Below are 21965 nucleotides of genomic sequence, written 5' to 3'. Positions count from 1 at the left end.
CAAACAGCTGGGGGTGAAAAGAAAATATTGTACATGCTCAATTTTCCTAAAAAGGTAGCTTTTACAGCAACCTTGTAACGTGGAACATTTATTTAAATTATTTCAAGGCCATCTTGTAATCTGTTGCCGAGTTTGCATTGATTTAATACACATGCTATCTCAAAATCAGTGTATGCATGCCATTGCCATTTAACTCGTCCTCGCAAATACAGGCCAAACAACGCCTTATCTAAAAACTAACATGTACATGACGTTGATTATCGAAATAAAATGTGACTTTCTGCATTTGTGTATTACAGAGATCGAACGAGGCGGCTGCGGCGATCCTGGGGTGCCTGCATTCGGTCGCCGTAGCGGTGACCGCTTTCAACATGGTGACGTGTTGACCTTCTTTTGTCAGGCAGCCTTTGAACTTGTGGGAGAAAGAACCATCACATGCCAGCACAATAATCAGTGGTCTGGCAATAAACCCAGTTGTGTCTGTAAGTCTACCATTTCTGTGTCTGTGCTAGTTGTTCTTTCTGTTTGTTTTCATATTTAATTTTTTATTATCGTTGTTTTTTCTTGCTTGCTTTTGTACTTTGTCTGTCAGCGTCTGCCTTTCTGTTTTCACTCTCAGCCAGCTACCTGAAAAAGTAACATGCTGTTTTCTTTCTTTCTTTCTTTCTTTCTTTCTTTCTTTCTTTCTTTCTTTCTTTCTTTCTTTCTTTCTTTCTTTCTTTCTTTCTTTCTAGTCTCATGTTTTTTCAACTTCACGGCCCCATCAGGGACTGTATTGTCCCCAAACTACCCAGAGGAATATGGAAACAACCTGAATTGTGTGTGGTTGATCATTTCTGAACCGGGAAGCCGCATTCATCTCCTCTTCTCTGACTTTGACCTGGAGCCACAGTTCGACTGGTTGGTGGTCAAAGATGAAGGTAACTGCATGTTTCTATTTTGCTCTGTTCTTTTGTGGTGGGGTTTTAAGAGGTAAACCTCAGTATACAGTACTTAACAAATTTATTAGGCTGCCACCCAGAGTAAAGTTTATGCTACAGCTGCTCTAAATTAACAGTATTTGTAATCACCTAAATTGTTTTTTAATGTTTCTGTAATGCTTAATCCACCAGTATGTGCAAGCTCTTTAATTGAAATGACATTTTAATGCTAAAAATAATTATTGTTTTTAACCATAACCGTTATTTTTAATGTTTTTAGTGCAGTTCTACAATCGTTTTTTTTTTTCATGACAGGTGATCTAATACATTTGTTAATCATTGTGCATATGTATTTATCTTATGGCATAAATATTGGTCTGTGTGACCAATTGAAATAGGTGAAAAAAACATATGTGGTGGTGGGGTGGAGCGGGGAGGTTGGGAGTGTTTCTGAAATTCGCAGCTATTAAATCCTGTATCAGCTGGTAAAGAGAATTGCTGAGTGGATCTCATTGATGGGTTGATGAATGATGGGCACACTGGATGTGTAGTTGTAATGTAATATTTATCATTTCAACACTTGCATAGCTTTCCACTTCACATAAAACACAGAGCAATTAGATTGCTGTTCCCCATTGTAATAAAGGTTATTGATTTAAACTGAATCAAGTCAAGCCCATGTTTGACTGGGTGATCATTAAAGATGAACTTGTGTATAATTGACTAGCACTATTCTTTTTTTTTGTCTCTGTAGAACCTTTTTTAAATTACAGGGCAATTATCGCTGTTACAATGGGCTAACTGAAATCAGTTCAGTTATTGCTTTGAAGTCTTCCAGTTTGCTCTGACTGGTGATAAATCTCTGTCACAAGGAAACCACAGTGTATCTGTGCCTTCAGGAACAGAGAGCAAAAAAAAAACCTCTCAATGATCTGCTGTACTTGAGTTTTTATTATATGAAAATCCATCTAAAGTCAGTCACTTCCCTTCAGTTTGGTACCAATAAATATCAAATTAATATTACTAATATACTTCAATTTATAACAAACTACTATGAAGATGTAGTTTGTTTGTAAACTGCCTGTAAAGATGGATCAGCCATTAAAATGCTAGAAATGTTCATATTGGTTCTCAAAAAAAGGGAGAAAAAGGAACGTGGAATATATATATATATATAAAAAACATTAAAATAAATTCCCATAATGATACAGATAAAGCATTATTCTGATGCTGATGCACGATTCCTGTACTCTTTTTGGAATCCTTCATGAAATTGCTTAAAAAATATAGATTTTCATCTTCTTTTTTGGATTTGCATAAATTTGTTTAAAAAGTAATCTTTCATCTAAATTCAACCATGTAAATCTCTAAACATTTATTATGACATATTTATTCAAGGTATAGGAACTTTAAATTCAAATTTCATAACAATTTATTTACAAAAGTCAGAATTAGGTCACAGTTCAGTGTTGTCTGTCCTGTAATGCAGAATAAAACATATCTTTTGGACATGTGCGCTGGTTTTCTGCAGTGGTGCCTGTTGCTCTCTCCTTATGAGCCTTTTTTCTATCTACTGCTGCCAGCCTGTGAAAGTTGAGGATGGCACACAGAGAACTGTCATTATTGTGTTTTGTGTGACAGCCTTCTGCTTTAAAAGGGCAATTCCAGTGCTAAAACTTTTAATGCCAGCGGTGGCTTCAAAATATGTCCTTACATTCTTCTTCTTTATATAGACAGTAAGCTGAAGGAAAATTCCAGAAATCAAGGGTGACATAACATGAGTGAATATTGCTGATGTAAGCTATAGCGCAGGCTCTAATGCAGGGCTGTGCAATGCAAGCACATTTATTTTCAGGCACAAATCTTACATCACCAAAAAACTTACTGAAAGTCCAAAATTTCCAATAAAAAAAAATTCTGCTGAGTATCCAAAAATCCTCATAGTATATCCCAATTAACCACATTTTCCAAATTGACTGTACTTCAGCGCTGAAGTGAGAAATAAATGGATGGCTTAAAGCTCATTCTGTATGCCTGTAGTTTTTCCATACCAACAAACTGAGGTAGAGAAACGTGGTGGTTTGCATGCTACCTGATTTTCCCTGGAGTATTCACCATTACTGCACCCAATAATTGTTTTTCATAAGGTTAGCTACTAATTGAACATCCACTTTTCACAGATTATGCTTATTAATCGGTTATCGGTTCTTGGGCTGATGAACACAAACAAATATTTACAAAGATTTATTGATGCCAATTCATTGCCGATGATTGATTGGCAGTGTCTAATTATATGTCCTCATGTCACATAATCAAATGTCTAAAATATCATTGAATTATGCAGCAGAGGCAATCACTCAAACTCTGCTTTTATGCCTTTATAGAAAAGAAATCAAATTTCTATTCACTGAAGGTTTTATATCAACTTGACACTTATGAACTTGCCTTCTTTTGTATTTCTGAATAAAAGAACATGAAATCACAAATGGCAAACAAAAGTGAACAAAGGAACCTCCGTAATAACCCATAAATCCTCTGAGTGGGGCAACAGCAGCATGAAATCCATGCAAAAAAAAAAAAGGTGACACTTTGGGCTACATTTTGAATGGCATGTAAATGGTTAACTTAATCAGAAAGCCATTATTGTCATCTAATATAAGAGAAGATAGTGACAGACTATTACAAAGGCTTTTCTCTAAATCTCTCCACTTAGATAAGATAACGTAGGATCTTGGCACTCTTTTAGCTATTGTTACGTTGATTCTATTTCCTTCCTGGTCTCTTGCCTATCAATGTAATAATGAATAAGTGAAAGGGCTTTTGAGTTGCTAGAGACTAAAGAGGCTGGCACTTTACAACTCAGTTACTGTGTAGCTTAATTGTGTCTAAGTGCATTGAATCCTAAAATTCAAGTCAAGAAGGAAATAAAAAGAAAAGTTTCTATGGGAGTGTTGTGAAGAACAGCATCTTTATCAGTGAAGTGGTCTTGAAACTCCCTTTCTGTCCCTTGAAGTGATGTCAGCTGACATTGATTTCCATTGCCATCTCTGTTACCTTTAAAAATTCATATGAATTTCATAAAGTCAATAGTAAGAAACTGTCAGTTTTCAGGCTTTTAGCGATCGTCAATACATTTCATCTCATTCCAGTGTATCTGTTTATATCTGCACTTTTAAAATAGCCAACTAAAAAAAAAAACCTACACATATGCATTGTAATAGCTTTTTCACCTCAAAACCTGTAATCAAAGCATCAGCTGGTTCACTGGAATGTCAGAAGATTAATACACTTATTGACCAGAAAAGCAATTACAGCAGCACTTCTCACCTCCGCAGAAGAAATTGCTGCAGAAAAAGAAAGTGACCAAAACAGCAACTTTAGACAAACATTACCTCCATATTTAAATGAAGTTAAAAATTGAGTAACATCTGTATTAAAAGTTTATGTACAAGCAAAAGGCAAAAAAAGAAGGTTGCTGAAAAGTCAAAATAATGATAATGATGTTCAGCATCCATACCAGCGTGCATATGCTATATGTAGTGTTCCTTTATAAATCACCTTAAAAATGTTCCTATATTCCACCCAGGCTTGTCCAACAGATCAATAAAAATCCCTCATGAAGACTGCTGCAGATACAGGACAGTGACACTGAGAGAGTGTTGGCTGCTGCTGATGCTGTAGTTACACTAAACAGGAAATTCTTGCAATTTGAAGTGGTGAAACATGGAGGTGTGCTGTGCTACACCATACGAGTGTCAAGATCCTGATTGAGGCATGCAGACCATCGCTTCCTGTTTGGTATTATGTAAGCGTCTAGACACAGAAATAGCTGAAAAAACAAAACACATTCTCAGTATCTGCAAAATCATTGTTTAACTCTACAAATTCACCAAGGGTGGGGTTTTTCATAGATGATTGTGAAAGCTGATGGAAAGATGTACGGTGAGAAGGCAGAGTGTTTGGCAACCTGGTGTTGCCATCGTGCAAGGCCACGATGCTTCAAAAGACAGCATATGCTCGCCGAAGCAGTTTTATCCAAATAATATCATCAGAATCTAATATAATCTAAGAAAATGAAATTCATAATTGGTGAGATTTAAATAGTATTTCCATTTTCAGTGCTCTCTTTGCCACGTATATAAAATAAATAATTGTGGATATTTGTAAAAAAAATATATATATATATATATGTCATTTCATCACTTTCAGTTGAGAAATAAATTACAAGGTGATTTTCTGATATGCCCTGCCAGACTTTCAGGAATCTGCCACCTGATGCAATCTGGCATCATCCTCAGTATTTAAGCCAAACCTTGTGCTCCACAACTGACCAGGACTACTGTGGGGATCACGCAATTTGACTCTTTCATCTGAGTTCTGCAGATGTGCTAATGCAATGTGTTCGGTTGTGTAATAATAATAAAAAATGGATCATAGTTTTAAATGGTTACAAATGGAGTTGACGTGTACATTACACTATAGAGATGTGCTTATGAAATTATTATTGTGCTACAAGCAAAAGCACATGATCACGCTGCTGGCCTAAAATAAGTCACATTGCAGATTTATGCGATATATGTTTAATATTTATTGAAATTCACCACGTGATAAGGGATCATTGTAAAATTTCAACATTTGTGTTTAAATCCCTCCAGTCTCCGCAAAGTTTCCAATGTATTGGAATACCTAAGCACAATGTTTTAGGTATCTGTAATTTACTTAAGTAGTTTTGACGTGTGCAAAAGTCGGGGGGGGGGGGTATTTTTTTCCACAATACCCGGAAACAGGTATCCTTAAGTTGTGGTTGCAGTACTTCGGCATCTATCTACCCTGCTGAAGAGGAGCCCTTTTTTTTAAAGGGCAGGTCATTTCAAATTATTGTGAGTTCAACAAAGATCAGTGTGTTTGCGGATGTTTGTTGAGCCGTTGCCGTTGCATTTGAAATTTGTCAATTGCAGAGAGGTTTGTCGTACAGTGTGTTGCTAGCTAAAGGTCCAGCTGCTGTATATCCCAGAGAGAGAAAAGATAGAGGGCTAACTTCACTCAGAGATAGAGAAAGATAAGAAACACAAGGGAGGAGAGGAAGAAGAGAGGTCAGATTTATAGGTAAGGACTACTCAGTGGTCTTTGAATATGTGACATCATGCTTTTTTCATATTGTGAAACATGCTGTAAATCAAACTGAGTGGACTAACTGTGTAATTTAAAGGCTGCAAAAAAAAATACAGGTTACTGCAGAATAAACAGGTTAGTTGGCTGTACTGTGATGGATTTAAAGTAAAGAACTGTGTGTGACTGGTGCACAGTATCTGTGGTTTCATGCTCAGAGTTGGGTTACATCAAGTGTAGCAGAGTAGATTTTAGATGATGATGCTTAGATTCATTGACTGAAATCCACCTTCATACCAATTTTATACCATTTAGAAAAAAAAAGACAGCCAGTCAGTGTAGAGGATAGAAATCAGCCAAGACAACTCATGAAACATCTGCTGACATCTAGTTGAATTCAGTTGTGTATGTCCACAAAGAGCAGGAGGTCAGCTGACCACAGTCTGTACACTAAGAAAATCTGTTGGAGCTCTTAATAGAAATCATTGTGAGTTATGATTCTTTTGTCCACACTGAGCATTATCTGCACCTGCTGAATTCCACTTGAACCATTGACTATACACATTTTCCTGTTTCCTGTTTCCTCTGAAGAGCTACTTTTACTTTCTTACTTTGAAAACATTTCAGAGCCTGTACTTTTTTTCTTTTACTTACTTGTACTCAGTACAACTTTTACTGGAGTATTTTTAACAGTAGTGTTTGTACCGAATACTGTATAAAAAGTATTAAGTGCAGAATGTCTGTACTTTTTCCATCTCTGTATAAAGCCCCTTTATTTTTGTCTTTGTAGATCCATACGTTCCCATACTTTTCTTTAAAGGCCTGTTTGTACCACTGTGGTTATATATCTGGTTCAAAACACAAGACATTGAGCCACATGAACAAGGGAAATTTATAGCTGTCCATGACCACAATAATTACCACCTGTGTATTTCTCTTACCCATGCACCAGAGACTGCAGATGTTTCCTGTGACTTGTTATATTCTTTCATTACCATTTTGGGATCCTTTTTTTATAGAGTATATGTACATATCCCAGTGATCTCAACCTGGAAAGTTGCTTTTCTATGTGCTGTAGTCCAGTTTTTATGACACTCCCCCCTGATTCTGTCGTTGCTGCTTGGATCACTGGGGAGCGCACTGAAGAGTAGAATATCTTCTTCCAAACAAAAGTTTATAACTACTTTTTGCAGTAAATGGTCTGATGCTGTGACACAAATGTCTTAGACAGACCTGAGGTGATGTATGATTACAGCAGTACAGGCGAAGGGGTGGAAGTTTCAGACTATTCAACTCATATAGAGTGCGTCCTTTTATGACTGTCTAGTGATACCTCAGTGTTGGAGCACACTGAAACATACCAGCTAAGTTATGCTATTCATTGCAATGATGTACCCTGAGGGGATGATGAGTACTTGGAACAAGATAATGCTCCTTCCCATGGTGATGGAATTGTCCGGAAATGCATGGTTCAATACTCATTGAGGTGCAATACCATCAATGACCCAGACACCACAGTCACCTGATATTAGTCTCTTGGGCATTCACTCAAATGCAGCATCTGTACAAAAGAGCTTCTATGTATCATCTTTTGGCAAGCATGACACACTAATGTGTGTCTGGTTTCCTTTTATACTCGGATCTTCAGGTTTCTTGCTTGTTATTTGGATCAATGCGATAGTGCACAGGTGTTGCTTTCATGCTATGAGTGTTCAAAATTGGAAATTGGAAATAATCTTCGAGATAGGTGTCCTCGGGATAATGCCATTTTTGTTCAGTTAACAAGTTAAAGGGTCATGAATGAATGCCTTTCTTGTCGCTCTGTACTAGGCATGTTTACATCTAGTACTATTTAGTAGTAACTGTTACTATACAGTGCATTCAGTATGGACTACTTTTACTGGAGATTTCTTCCTATTTTTTATTTATTTTTTTGATGTTGTTGTTGTTGTTTTAAATTCTAAGCATGCAGAGAAGCAAGTTATCCTTCAGCGGCCTATAGTTAACATTGACATTTTAACAGACTTTTCTTGTTGTTCTCATTAAAACTCACAACAGTTGTTAGGCTTTACCAGGACCAGCTTAATCATTTACATTCATTTAGATTGTCAGTTATTTGAATGTCAATAATTTGTCACACCATGAATACATTTCATACTTTGGCACTTCTACTTCTAATGCTTAAATAAAGCATTATGTGCTTATCATGCATATTAGTAAGCATTTAGCAAGTGTGTCAGGAACTGCTAAATCATCTCAGTGTTTTGTTTTCTCTTAACCCTAATTACACCTAATTCACCTCTTTGAGCTCCCTTGGGATGAGCCTTTCTCTTTCCAAGTCTGGCCTGATTTTATACAGGATAAATTAGATAAGCAATATTAAATGTCTCTCTAAAATAATGTTTAAATTGTGCTTGATTTTAGGTCTGTCTGAGCCAACAACATTTGGGACATTCTCAGGAAAAGATGTTCCATCACAGATCGCCTCAAACGGTCACATCATGAGACTGGAATTTCAGTCTGATCATTCAAATACTGGGAAGGGCTTCAATATCAGCTATACCAGTAAGTATCAACTACCTACTTATTGCTCAGTCCATTTGTTGTTTAGGCCGTAGTAAACACCCTTAGCTTACTAAGTCACTGGGGGAAAATGTGCAATCTCAACCAGTTGGTGAGCGGTTACTGGAGGTTGCAAACAAAGAGACTAGTCAGTAGCCCACTGGCACTAGGAAAAATCTGTGCTTCTACAGTGGTCCCTGGAGACTGACACTAGGTGAAATCGGTTGCAAAGTGGTATGAATTGTGCACTGAAAACCTTCTTTGTTGCCTGCAGATTACTGTGATTGCTTGTAGTTTGCATGGAAGATGCAGATTTGTCTGCAAAAACTCAGAAACTCTTGTGAAAAGCATGATGAAAACCAGAAATGGATTTGCATTGAAGTAAAGATGCACCATTTGAAATGTGTTGGTGGATGTCCTCTATTTCGGCTCTCTGCTGCAATTTTTTCCCATTTTTCAGCTACTCCGTGAGTAGTTATTGAGTATTAGCAGAAAGATCTGTGTCTTCTGTGCATACTGCAGTGACTATGATAGTCTACTAGTCACAAAGAGGATTTGGGGTAGCAGCCTCTTTGCAACCAACCAAATATCCATTAAGATCTCTACCAGCGTACTACCTCATTGTTGTATTTGAATTTGGTTTAAATTTTTTTTAAGTAACTGTCATTTTTTTACCAGCAGTTCTTCTGACAAATGACAGCATGTTGTTTTGACACTTTGACAAATTTTTATTAAGAATACTTCCAGGGTCACTTCAGTGGAGTTTTGATAGCAGAAATTTGTTAAACAATACGGACATTCCAACAGTAAAACTGAGATGCAACACTTCTACCACCATGTAATCAGAGACAAAAGCAGAAATCAGTTGTCAACATACTGCTATACATTATGTTCTAGGGTAGATCCTAGCGAGTGTCCCTTTTTTTAAACAAATGATTTACTGATTATCAAGCTGAGTATTGCTATGTAACTCAATGCACATCTTTAAAACATATAAGCTACATTTACAACTAAATTCTGAGGATTTGCTTCCGGAGCTTGTTGTATAGCTAGTATCTTCATATACTAGTTAAGATCCATATTAAATATAGCTCAGAGTAAAATACCTTTTCATATGCTAACCACCTCAGAATGGCACTTCGTTATGATTAATATAATACCGACATCAGCATTACTGCACCTGACGTTACCTTAACCTGTCCTGTTTGACTTCTTCTGCTTGACTGATCCTATATGGTAAATGGCCTGTATTTGTACAGCGCTTTACTAGTCCCTAAGGACTCCAAAGCGCTTTACACATCCAGTCATCCACCCATTCACACACACATTCACACACTGGTGATGGCAAGCTACATATGCATATCTTACTTTCACCCAGTTAAGCCTGTCCCATTGTCAGAGTTTGAACCCAGCTACTCCATCCTGTATATTTATCCACTCTAAGCTGAACTAGTTCTGCCTGAGTGATTCAGATTCATTCAGTGTGATTACCATGCACTTCTGCACCATTTCACACACTGCCTCCCAAATGACCTTGTCTTTGGCTCTTCCTTTAGAGGTGGCATTTGACAAATGAAAATAGTGTGTGTGTGTGTGTGTGTGTGTGTGTGTGTGTGTGTGTGTGTGTGTGTGTGTGTTTTTTAACCTAGTGAAAAAAAACTGAGCATAATAAATAACAAAGTGTACTATTTCAAATCCTAACACAAATGAAAGGTTTGATGCACCTCAAACGAAAAATTAATATGTAGTTAAATAAAAATCATATTAAATTAAATGCCTCTCAAACTTTTTACCTGGCAGAAAAGAAAAATGCTGAAATACATTCATATAGTTTTTAGTGGTGAAACTTTTTGAAAATGTAATTTGAAAACCTGATGACATAAATTCTACACTGGGACTTAAAAATATCAAACATATTGTGCTGTTTCAGTAATTTGGTCTATTAACATTTTAATGCATATATGAATATCAAGAGGTTATGCTGTGGGTATATTTATATGAATTGTGTTAGAAACTCAAGAATGAATGCAAGACTGTGCAGTTATTTGGTGAAAGCGGTGCACTGGGAGCCAATAACTGTTCGCAGATTTGAATCTATCCTACAAATAAATTGATCCTATATATTATGAGGACATCATGCGTAAAAATGTGCTTTAGCCTATGACAGCTAAGGTTATTAATGATATATTTAAAATGGAATATATCCAAATTCTGTTTTTAATCACTTTCAGAGGAAGATGATCATTTCCAAAAAACAATTTTGACCTTATATATGTTCACTTTTTGTTTCTTTAACAATTTGTTTTAAACTAAACCATACTTTGGGCAAAAAGAGACTGGACTCACTATTGTCCCTTGAGGTAGAAAGTGGAACTACTTGGGTCTAGCTCAGTGGTGTCCAAACCCAGGCCTCGAGGGTCGGTATCCTGCAGGTTTTAGATGTGTCCTTGAGCCGTCACAGCTGATTTAAATGGCTAAATTACCTCCTCAACATGTCGTGAAGTTCTCCAGAGGCCTGGTAACGAACTAATCATTTGATTCAGGTGTGTTGACCCAGGGTGAGATCTACAACCTGCAGGACACCGGCCCTCGAGGCCTGGAGTTGGCCAAGCCTGGTCTAGCTGGTTAGCCTGCTAACTTTAGTGCATATTGCTCCTTAATGTCAAAATTCTTATTTCCTCACTAACTACAGCTAATCTTTAAAATGTTTACATCTTACTAACAAATGGTTTACTCAAAATTTTAAATTACAAAATGCATTCACTGTAAGATGCATAGTTATTCTTATCTGAGGTCAACTATTGAGTTCATCTTTTTTCTGTTATAGCCGAAATATCATTTAGTTTTTATTTTTTCCTTTTTTTTATGCCATATGTTTCTACCTTTCCCTGTCACTATGGCTTCTTCTTAGCTTCTTCAGCCTTAGTTGGCCTTTTTTTCATCTTCTACTGGGTTCAAACCAATGACTGTATTGGTTTAAACATATCATTTGAATATTTTGTATGCTGGCATTTCGTGCTTTTTCTCATACGTATCTTCTAGTCTTTTCTTCCTCTTCTATAATATCAGGTTGTTGAAGGAGTACAAGGGCTACTTTATCTGTGTCTGCCTTTGGCCTATATAGTACTTTCTCTACATGCATATTTGAACACATATTTGAATACTGCTACAAGACTGTATGTAATATACAGTATGTGTGCATTTTTGTTTGTGTACCTGCCATTTCCCTTGTGGCTCTCATTTTTTTCCCTACGTCCTCTCCTTTCTCTCACTGCTCCCATTTCCCTCCATCAGCAGCTAATCAACCTGAGACATGTCCAATCACTGGGTGTGTGCTCTGGGTGGGATCAGGTTAATCTCTGGAATGGGGATAATATAAGCTTAACATGACAAGGTTGAGTCCACATAAAGATAATTCCATTCCCATATTTCCATATCAGTGGAGATGTCACATTCACTGACAGTGATACAGCAGCGGTTTCATTTTTTTCCTCTGGCAGAACCAATTTTTCGGTATTAAAATAAATTGAAAAAACTGGTAAAAACTGCTCAAATGAATAAATATGCATACATATTTTGAACCACTTAACCAGAGTGTAGTTGCAATCTGCCAGCTTTCTCTTTTTTTCAGATTACGTCTTTGTTCTTTCCTTTTCAAATTAATTTGCCTTTGTTTGATACAGTAATTCAATCTTATGTGTCTTAGCCCCAGTTTCAACTTTTCTCTGGTTATTTTCTCTCTGTAGCATTTGGTCAGAATGAATGTCATGACCCAGGAGTCCCAGTAAATGGTCAGAGGTACGGTGACCAGTTTCAGCTTGGCAGCTCAGTGGCGTTTCGCTGTGATCAAGGATTCATTCGGACTCAGGTAATAATCATTTGAAAGTATCATTATCACACTTTTTAACACAATTTTGAAATGATTGTCATAATCGGTGTCCATAGTTGTGTGGTAAAACCTAGTATAAATGTAACCTTTCTTTAAATCGTGTATTTCCAGGGGTCCGATCAGGTCACCTGCATTATTCAGGATGGAAATGTTGTCTGGTCTGCAGCTGTACCTCGCTGTGAAGGTAAACCTAAGCAGACACCTACACATAAGAACTGTTTACTGTATATAGGAGTATAATGTTCCACAAAACATTCAACTATTTTAGCGATTACCATACAGCTCAAGTGTGTTTATGCACCTTTGGAACAATTAAATTTTCTCTTTTAATTGATTTTAGCCTTGCAGTCTGGACACATCATTCTTTCTAAAGAATAATCTTTAAATGAGACTGGCACATGTTGTACCAAAGCTTTTCAGGGACACATATTCATTTATTTAGACACCGAAAGACAGAGATGTACTATTAGGACAAAATCAAATTGAACATGGGGGGGTCATCTTTTTAACTATGGAGTACGAGAGAATATCATCTCTCCTGTTCTTGAAGATCCCATCCAAAAAAACTGCTCCTTCAGTATGCATTCTGTGTTGTTTTTTTTTCTTTTCTTGCTGAAAGTCTGGATTTATGAGAGCAATCAAATAGGCAAAGGTATGAGCTACTTGAAAAGACAAGCCACTGCAAATTATATGTTGTAGCAATGAATAATGAAGAAACCATGAATTCCAGGTCTGGAGTTTTTTATGTTTAATTCAGGTTCTAGACAGACTCAAAATGAATAAGAATAAAAACCGAACATGATACGATGTCTGATATTTCATTTTATTTGAAAGAAACAACTCAACGGGAGATAATTATTGTTTTTTAATGTGTCATAATTGAAATTTTGGAACTGAGCTATAAAGTAGTGACGGTATGTGCCAGTGTTGCTGCCTGCAGCTTGTGCAGGGAAACGGAGAGTTATTTTTTGGCACCATTTGACACATAAATATATTTAATTCCTCCTATAAATTATAATGTGATAATTATTTTGGGCTTTTTCAAACATCACTAACTCAAAATTGCTTACTGTAGCACATGATGGGCTCACTGTAATTTCTGAAGGTAAATGTTTATGTATGAAATATAGAAATTCAGAATGGATTAGAATGATAAAATAAACAGAGCAGACAATTAATCTGCTAACTTAATGAAATAGGAGCAATTTACAGACATTTACAAGGAGAAAATGATTAATTTTATTTCCTGTGGTTGTGTGTGGGGGTCTTTGTTTCCATCCAGCTCCCTGTGGAGGGCATCTTACAGCTCCTACAGGTGTTTTGCTATCTCCTGGTTGGCCCTCCTTTTACAAAGACTCTCTGAACTGCCAGTGGGTGATTGAAGCACAAGCAGACCATGCTGTAAAGATACACTTTGACAAGTAAGTGTATTACTCAACTATGCTGTTGACTGATTTGTCAAATGTGTTTGCTCAAAAATTGTTGACATTTGACTGTTAATGGTTAGATAATATGGTACGGTTAGGGAGTGCATTATTTAGTTAATATTTTACTTGGGCAGTCTTTCACATGCAATATAAGGTAGTCAGATATAGATGAGGCTGGTGAGTTACTGCTGCAGTAAATGATTAATGTTGGCTTTTTACATTTTTTTTCTTCTGGAAACAAGCCACAGACAGATGCAGTGTAGCCTGAAACTGCAATAGCAGAAATTTGTCTTTTTGAAATGTGACGTACACGCCGAGTTATCTTCATCGCCTATGAGACATTTCATTTGTGGACGATTCAGCATACTTCTTCTGAAGCAGAGGCTAGTTAATTTTTCATTTAGCTGGTCAGATATAATTATTCAGATACCGCGTTGTTGCAGTGTGTCAGTAGCTCCCAAATCTTGGTTTCTGTTCAACTAGATAGGTTGGTGATATACAACATCCTTTTTCTGGATCATCTACTATTTGATGCTTAGACCCAAAAATCGACTGATTAGGCCCTGTAGCTCCAACTTAATGCAAATGGGTTAATTAGTGTTTAAGTGTTTTAGCTATTTAATAGAATAATTCAATTCAATTCAATTCAATTTTATTTATATAGCGCCAAATCACAACAAAAGTCGCCTCAAGGCGCTTCATAGATACAGAGAAAAACCCAACAATCATATGACCCCCTATGACCAAGCACTTTGGCGACAGTGGGAAGGAAAAACTCCCTTTTAACAGGAAGAAACCTCCGGCAGAACCAGGTTCAGGGAGGGGCGGCCATCTGCTGCGACCGGTTGGGGTGAGAGAAGGAAGACAGGATAAAGACATGCTGTGGAAGAGAGACAGAGGTTAATAACAGATATGATTCAACGCAGAGAGGTCTGTTAAAACATAGTGAGTGAGAAAGGTGACTGGAAAGGAAAAACTCAATGCATCAAGGGAATCCCCCGGCAGCCTACATCTATTGCAGCATAACTAAGGGAGGATTCAGGGTCACCTGGTCCAGCCCTAACTATATGCTTTAGCAAAAAGGAAAGTTTTAAGCCTAATCTTAAAAGTAGAGATAGTGTCTGTCTCCCGAATCCAAGCTGGAAGCTGGTTCCACAGAAGAGGGGCCTGAAAACTGAAGGCTCTCCCTCCCATTCTACTTTTAAATACTCTAGGAACAACAAGTAGGCCTGCAGAGCGAGAGCGAAGTGCTCTAATAGGGTGATATGGTACTACAAGGTCATTAAGATAAGATGGGGCCTGATTATTTAAGACCTTGTATGTGAGGAGCAGGATTTTGAATTCAATTCTGGATTTAACAGGAAGCCAATGAAGGGAAGCCAAAACAGGAGAAATATGCTCTCTCTTTCTAGTCCCTGTCAGGACTCTTGCTGCAGCATTTTGGATTAGCTGAAGGCTTTTCAGTGAGTTTTTTGGACATCCTGATAATAATGAATTACAGTAGTCCAGCCTGGAAGTTATAAATGCATGAACTAGTTTTTCAGCGTCACTCTGAGACAGGATATTTCTAATTTTAGAGATGTTGCGCAAATGGAAGAACGCAGTCTTACATATTTGTTTAATATGCACAGCAAATCCAGCATGTCCAAATTAACACTGTCGGATTTGATTTCAACACTGTTGAAGTGTCTATATGGGTCCACACCAGAGAGTGTTAATTTAACTCTTTTTGGAGAGTTGGTACGTTAACTCTGATTTAGTGTTAAACACCAAATCTGTCTGGAGTTGATAATTTAACACTTGGTGTTAAGAGTTTATATATTAACTCTCAAAAGAGTATTTTAGTTTAACTACGTAAGAGTTATCTTCTAATTAATTCTAAAAAGCGGGAATTTTACTGTTCTGAACTTCTAGAAATTTCTTTTGGAAATAAACATTTACTAAAAAGATGCAATGGTTTTTGAAAAACATTTATTCTGAACTGTGCACCACAATTTCAAAACATTTTCTGAAAGACGTAACAGTGTACATGTTCTCACTTTCATTAGAATTTTGTTTATCAAAAGGTCTGACATGGTAAATGCAAATAACAGCATTCTCATCACTTATTTCTTCAATACAATATGCATGTCCTTCATTCATCCCTTTGTGGAACTTCAATGCACTTCTGCTCTCCCCCATATTCCATCTTCACAAGCATATCCTGTGCGGAGATTGAATAAAAATTAGTTGACACTAATTAATGGCACAAATAATCCAGTAAACAATTGCAGCACAGTAAAAAAAAAAAAAAAAAGGAATCCTCTTTGAGCCATTACTTGTGTAAAGTATTTTCCCAAAAGACAAGGACACAGGCAACAGGTAATACTGAACTAAATGTAAAACCTCAACCTTTTTAATTTTTACCTAAACCGTGTGCACAAAACTCTGGAGGGATCTAAATGCTAACGTAGAACCCAGTCAGGACGTCAGCTACTGCTGTTTGCTCGTGTTTTTATTTTTATTTTTATGGGCGATCGTTTTCAGGCTTCAAGTAGCACCATTATACCAACATTTCACATTCTAGACATTGTTTTAGGTGTATTTGACCAAAAGTTTGACTGAAAATTCACATGCAAGCTTTTTTTTCAAGGCTGTGGTATTTGCACGCAAACAATACCTTTCAGCTAGCTAAAACAGAATATTATGCTATCACCGAGCAACATGGCTAATGCCTTTCACACAGCTTTGTCTCAACTCCAAAGAGCCACAGAAGTAAAAGCTCATAATAATAATAATTGAAACAATCTTTGAAAAAATGACTTACCAGGCATGGCAAACAACTCAAATATGTAGAGCAAAATGTTCTGAAACGGCTTCACTTCAGCTTCGATTGGAGCCGTGCTGGGGGCGGAGTCTGTGAATTTACTCTGTTGGTGTCATAGCCCCTGTAGGAGTTCAGAGTTAAGAGGTCAAGAGTTAATGTTTCCATTGTAACACCTCCAGATTTGACAGAGAAACACTCATTTTTAACACTCGATTTTAACTACTATCATTTTACACCTCAGAGTTACATTAAAAGAATGTGACTCTGCTTAGAGTAAAATTAACTCTACTTTTGCAAGAAGACCATTAACACCAAAACATTTAACACTTTTGAATTTGCTGTGTGTGCATTGAAGGATATGTCCTGGTCAAAAATGACTCCAAGGTTCCTCACAGCGTTACTGAAGGCCAAGGTAATGCCATCCTGAGTAAGAATCTGGTTAGATACCATATTTCTAAGCTTTTCAGGGCCGAGTACAATAACCTCAGTTTTATCTGAATTAAGAAGCAGAAAGTTAGCGGCCATCCAGGTCTTTATGTCTTTAAGACATTCCTGCAGTTTAACTAATTGGTGTATGTTATCTGGCTTCATGGGTAGATAGAGCTGGGTGTCATCTGCATAGCAGTGAAAATGTATGCTATGTCTTCTAATGATGCTGCCTAAGGGAAGCATATATAATGTAAACAGAATTGGTCCTAGCACTGAACCCTGTGGAACTCCATAATTAACCTCAGTGTGTGAAGAGGACTCTCCATTTACATGCACAAATTGGAGTCTATTAGATAGATATGATACAAACCACTGCAGTGCAGTACCTGTAATACCTACAGCATGTTCTAATCGCTCTAATAGGATATTATGGTCAACAGTATCGAATGCTGCACTGAGGTCTAGCAGGACAAGCACAGAGATGAGTCCACTGTCAGAGGCCATAAGAAGATCATTTGTAACCTTCACTAAAGCTGTTTCTGTGCTGTGATGAACTCTGAAACCTGACTGAAACTCTTCAAATAAGCCATTCCTCTGCAGATGATCTGTTAGCTGTTTGACAACTACTCTTTCAAGGATTTTTGATATGAAAGGAAGGTTGGAGATTGGCCTATAATTAGCTAAGACTGCTGGGTCTAGAGATGGCTTTTTGAGTAAAGGTTTAACTACAGCCAGCTTGAAGGCCTTTGGTACATAGCCGATCATTAGAGATAGGTTGATCATATTTAAGATCGAAGAATTAATTAATGGCAGGACTTCTTTGAGCAGTTTTGTAGGAATGGGGTCTAAAAGACACGTTGATGGTTTGGAGGAAGTAGTTATTGAAGTTAACTCAGAAAGATCAATTGGAGAAAAATAGTCTAACTTAACATCAATGGTACTAAGAGTAGCTGTAAATAATATTACATCTGTGGGATGATTATTGGTAATTTTTTCTCTAATGATAAAAATTTTATTTGTGAAGAAGTTCATGGAGTCATTACTAGTTAACGTTAAAGGGATGGTTGGCTCAAAAGAGCTCTGACTTTTTGTCAGCCTGGCTACAGTGCTGAAGAGAAACCTGGGGTTGTTCTTATTTTCTTCAATCAGTGATGAATAGTAAGATGTTCTGGCTTTGCGGAGGGCTTTCTTATAAAGCAGCAAACTATTTCTCCAGGCTAAATGATGATCCTCTAAATTTGTGACACACCATTTCCTCTCCAGATTACGAGTCATCTGCTTTAGGGTACGTGTTTGAGAATTATACTACGGAGTCAGGTACTTCTGATTTGAGACCTTAGGACCACAGGACCTACAGTATCCAGAGTCGTACGTAGTGAGGAGGTGAAATTATTAACAAGATAATCGACCTCTGTTGGGGTAGTGTTCAGATAGCTGCTCTGCTCTATGTTGGTACAGGGCATTGAAGATGATAACAGTGGGTGGATTATATTCTTAAACTTAGTTACAGCACTTTCAGAAAGACATCTACTTTGATAAAGTCTACTCTCCACCGCTGTGTAATCAATTATTGTAAATGTAAATGTTATCAGGAAATGATCAGACAGGAGAGGGTTTTCAGGAAACACTGTTAAATGTTCAGTTTCTATGCCATATGTTAAAACAAGATCTAGAGTGTGATTAAAGTGGTGGGTGGGTTCTTTTACATTTTGAGAAAAACCAATTGAGTCTAATAACAGATTAAATGCCATGTTGAGGCTGTCATTTTTAGCATCTACATGGATGTTAAAATCACCCACAATAATTATTTTATCTGAGCTCAGAACTAAATCCAATAAAAAGTCTGTGAAATCAGAGAGAACTCTGTGTAAGGCCCAGGTGGACGATAGATGATAACAAGTAAGACTGGTTTCTGAGTTTCACAGCTGGGGTGGACAATGTTAAGCATCAGGCTTTCAAATGAATTAAAAGTCTGTCTTGGTCTTTCATTAATTAATAGGCTGGTGTGAAAAATTGCTGCCACACCGCCCCCTCGGCCTGTGCTTCGAGATTTCTGGTAGTTAGAATGACTCGGGGGTGTTGATTCATTTAAACCAGGGGTGCTCACACTTTTTCCGCATGTGAGCTACTTATAAAATGACCAAGTCAACATGATCTACCCACTACAAAAATCCAAAACATATACTTATTTATAAATATATTGAGGATTCTTTATATCTACAATGTATATACATGCATAACCGCAATATCCAATATTTCACAACACAATTAACAATGTAAATTTTTTGTCATTACCTGAGTTTACTCTGATGACTTGCACTGAATTGAATCAGCCAGGGATGCATAGTCCGGAGAGTAGCTGCTGACGGCCAGCCTCAAACACACTTCCAAATGTTCATCAGTCATGGTGGAACGGTACTTGGACTTAATGATGTTCATGTGGGAAAATGATGACTCACATAAATAAGTGGAGCCGAATAATGCAGTCAAAGAGGCAGCACATTTCCTCATGTTGGGGTACTTTACTTCTGTGAGTAAGTTCCAGAACTGTCCATGATCTCTGGACTTCAGCTCAATGTCGGCTTGTAGTGTCAAAATCTCATCTTCCACTGCAGAAGAGTTCAGGTGAAATAGTTTTGCAATTTTTGATGCGAGTGAATCGACATCAGCATCTTCCCGAAAAGGATAGCACATGAAGGTAGCGACTGGCTCGAGCAAAGAAAAGTCTTGAAAGCGTTTGTCAAACTCTGACAGACAATTGTCAATCTGCTCTGTGTAGCATGCACTGTCAAGTTGCAAACAGGCCATCCCTTGCATCTCCAGCTCTGACGCCAGGTTTTGAAAGTTTATCAAATCATGGCGCTGCAGCTTTAAAGAGAGATGTTGCATCTTTCGTTTGAAAGCATTAACTGAGCTGATCATGTTGATCACTGTTTTGTCTTTTCCTTGCAGCTGTAGATTAAGGTCATTCAACATGTTTGTCAGATCGGTTAAAAATGCCAAGTCTAACAGCCACTGACCGTCATTAAGTTGCATGTATTCTGCTTGTCCAGCTACACGGAAAAACTCCTTAATCTCCGGACAGAGCTCTCGAAATCTTTGCAGGAATTTCCCTCGACTAAGCCACCTCACGTCAGTGTGTAGCAACAACTCAGAGTGGTCGCAGTCAGCCTTCTCCAGATGTGCACGAAATAACCGTCTTTGAAGAGATCTGGCGCGAATAGAACAGGCGATCTTTGTTGCAACATTCATGATCTCCTTCATGTTGAGCATTTTAGCGCATAACGCTTGTTGGTGGATTATGCAATGGTAATTTAGGAAGTCCGGGAAAGCATCGTCCTGCCTGCACTTGGCAATAAATCCATTCAAGCGGCCAACCATTGCGGGTGCTCCATCTGTGGTAATAGACACCAATTTGTACACTGGGAGCTGGGTTTTCTCGATAAAGTTTTTGAACGACTGAAATATGTCCTCTCCTCGCGTCTGTTCTTTCATGGGCAGGACTGTTAATAGCTCTTCTTTTGCAGTGATATCAGTAAACACCATACGAATGAAAATGCACACCTGGGCTGTGTCACTCACGTCCGTAGATTCGTCCAACTGCAGTGAGAAACACTGGCAATCTCCGATGTCCTTCCAAAGTTGCTGGGTTAAATCCTCCGCCATGGCTTCACAGCGCCGTGTAACTGTACTTCTTGACAGCTGGAGAGCTTTGATCGAAGATGTTATTTCTGCCTTATTTTTAAAGTCTCGGAACAATGAGTCAGCTCCTTCAACGAATGCCTCTTTTACCATCTCTCCATCTTGAAAAGACTTCTTGTTTTTAACGATGATGTGACTCACCCGGAACGATGCTTCGGTGGCGGCTTTCGCTTTTGAAGTTTGTTGTGTGAAAAATGACTGCTGTCCGGACAACTGGGATTTTAGTTCCTTCACCTTTTTCTTTCTTAGCTCGCTTTTCGGCGGGAATGTAGTGTCGTATTTTCCGTGAACAGTTCGAAAATGCCGCTCCACATTTCCCTTCTTTGGCATTGCGATGGCAGCCTGGCAGATGAGGCAAACGCACTTCGAAAATGACATCGTGAAAAAAAAGTCTTCCTCCCATTCCGTATGAAAGTGATACGTTTTTGTCTTCTTACTTGGTCCAGCTCCCTCACTCATTTTTAACCCTTTCTTAGGTTTAGAAAAAACCGAGAGCTAAAAACTCGCTGACTAGCTTGTCAGTTTTACTACACTTCGCGCCGCTGTTTGCACATGCGCAGCGACCTAAGCGTCAGAAAAAAATCCGATGTCATCTGACTGGCTTCCCTGTATCAATCAAGTGACGGGATGGATGATAGGCTGGCATCTATTTTTTTAATGCCATGCGATCTACCAATACTACCTTTGCGATCGACTGGTCGATCGCGATCGACGTATTGAGCACCCCTGATTTAAACTAACAGAATCATCCTGCTGCAACCAGGTTTCTGTAAGGCAGAGTAAATCAATTTGTTGATCAATTATTAAGTCATGTACAGAGACTTGGAGGAGAGAGACCTAATATTTAATAATCCACATTTCACTGTTTTACTCTTTGGTCCAGAGTACTGTATTGTTCTTTCTTTGTAATTGTTTATATTTAAGTTGTTTGTTGCTGGTTTTTAGTTTGTTTTTTTGTCTTTTTGGAAGCTGACACAGTCTCTATGGAGATGGGTTTTTGGGGGGTAGCAGGAGGAGAGAAGCTGCAGAGAGGGGTGTAAGACTGCAACTCTGCTTCCTGGTCCCAACTCTGGATAGACATATTTTCGGGGGTTTTAATAAATTTGTCCATATTTCTAGAA

At 37.8% G+C, this 21965-nt stretch overlaps 1 protein-coding gene and 1 long non-coding RNA gene across 2 annotated transcripts in view; one reads left to right on the top strand and one right to left on the bottom strand.

Annotated features, from left to right (window-relative positions):
• The window catches only part of csmd1b (CUB and Sushi multiple domains 1b), a 202792-nt gene that overhangs the window by 52258 nt on the left and 128569 nt on the right, over positions 1-21965 (top strand). The window contains exons 10-15 of the mRNA XM_080301157.1: positions 300-482; positions 735-920; positions 8454-8594; positions 12338-12459; positions 12592-12664; positions 13763-13901. Coding sequence (XP_080157283.1) covers positions 300-482; positions 735-920; positions 8454-8594; positions 12338-12459; positions 12592-12664; positions 13763-13901 — 844 coding nt within the window. The remainder of the gene's footprint in view (positions 1-299; positions 483-734; positions 921-8453; positions 8595-12337; positions 12460-12591; positions 12665-13762; positions 13902-21965) is intronic.
• On the bottom strand, positions 15862-16829 carry LOC145425876 (uncharacterized). The gene is made up of 2 exons (XR_013906654.1): positions 16714-16829; positions 15862-16110 (listed from the first exon to the last, which is right to left on the bottom strand). It is a non-coding gene; the product is annotated as an uncharacterized LOC145425876 (long non-coding RNA).

Source organism: Astatotilapia calliptera, chromosome 1, assembly GCF_964374335.1.
Source record: "Astatotilapia calliptera chromosome 1, fAstCal68.1, whole genome shotgun sequence".
Taxonomy (NCBI): Eukaryota; Metazoa; Chordata; class Actinopteri; order Cichliformes; family Cichlidae; genus Astatotilapia; species Astatotilapia calliptera.
The sequence above is the reverse complement of the archived record's forward strand: the minus strand, read 5'-3'. Positions and strand labels throughout refer to the sequence as shown.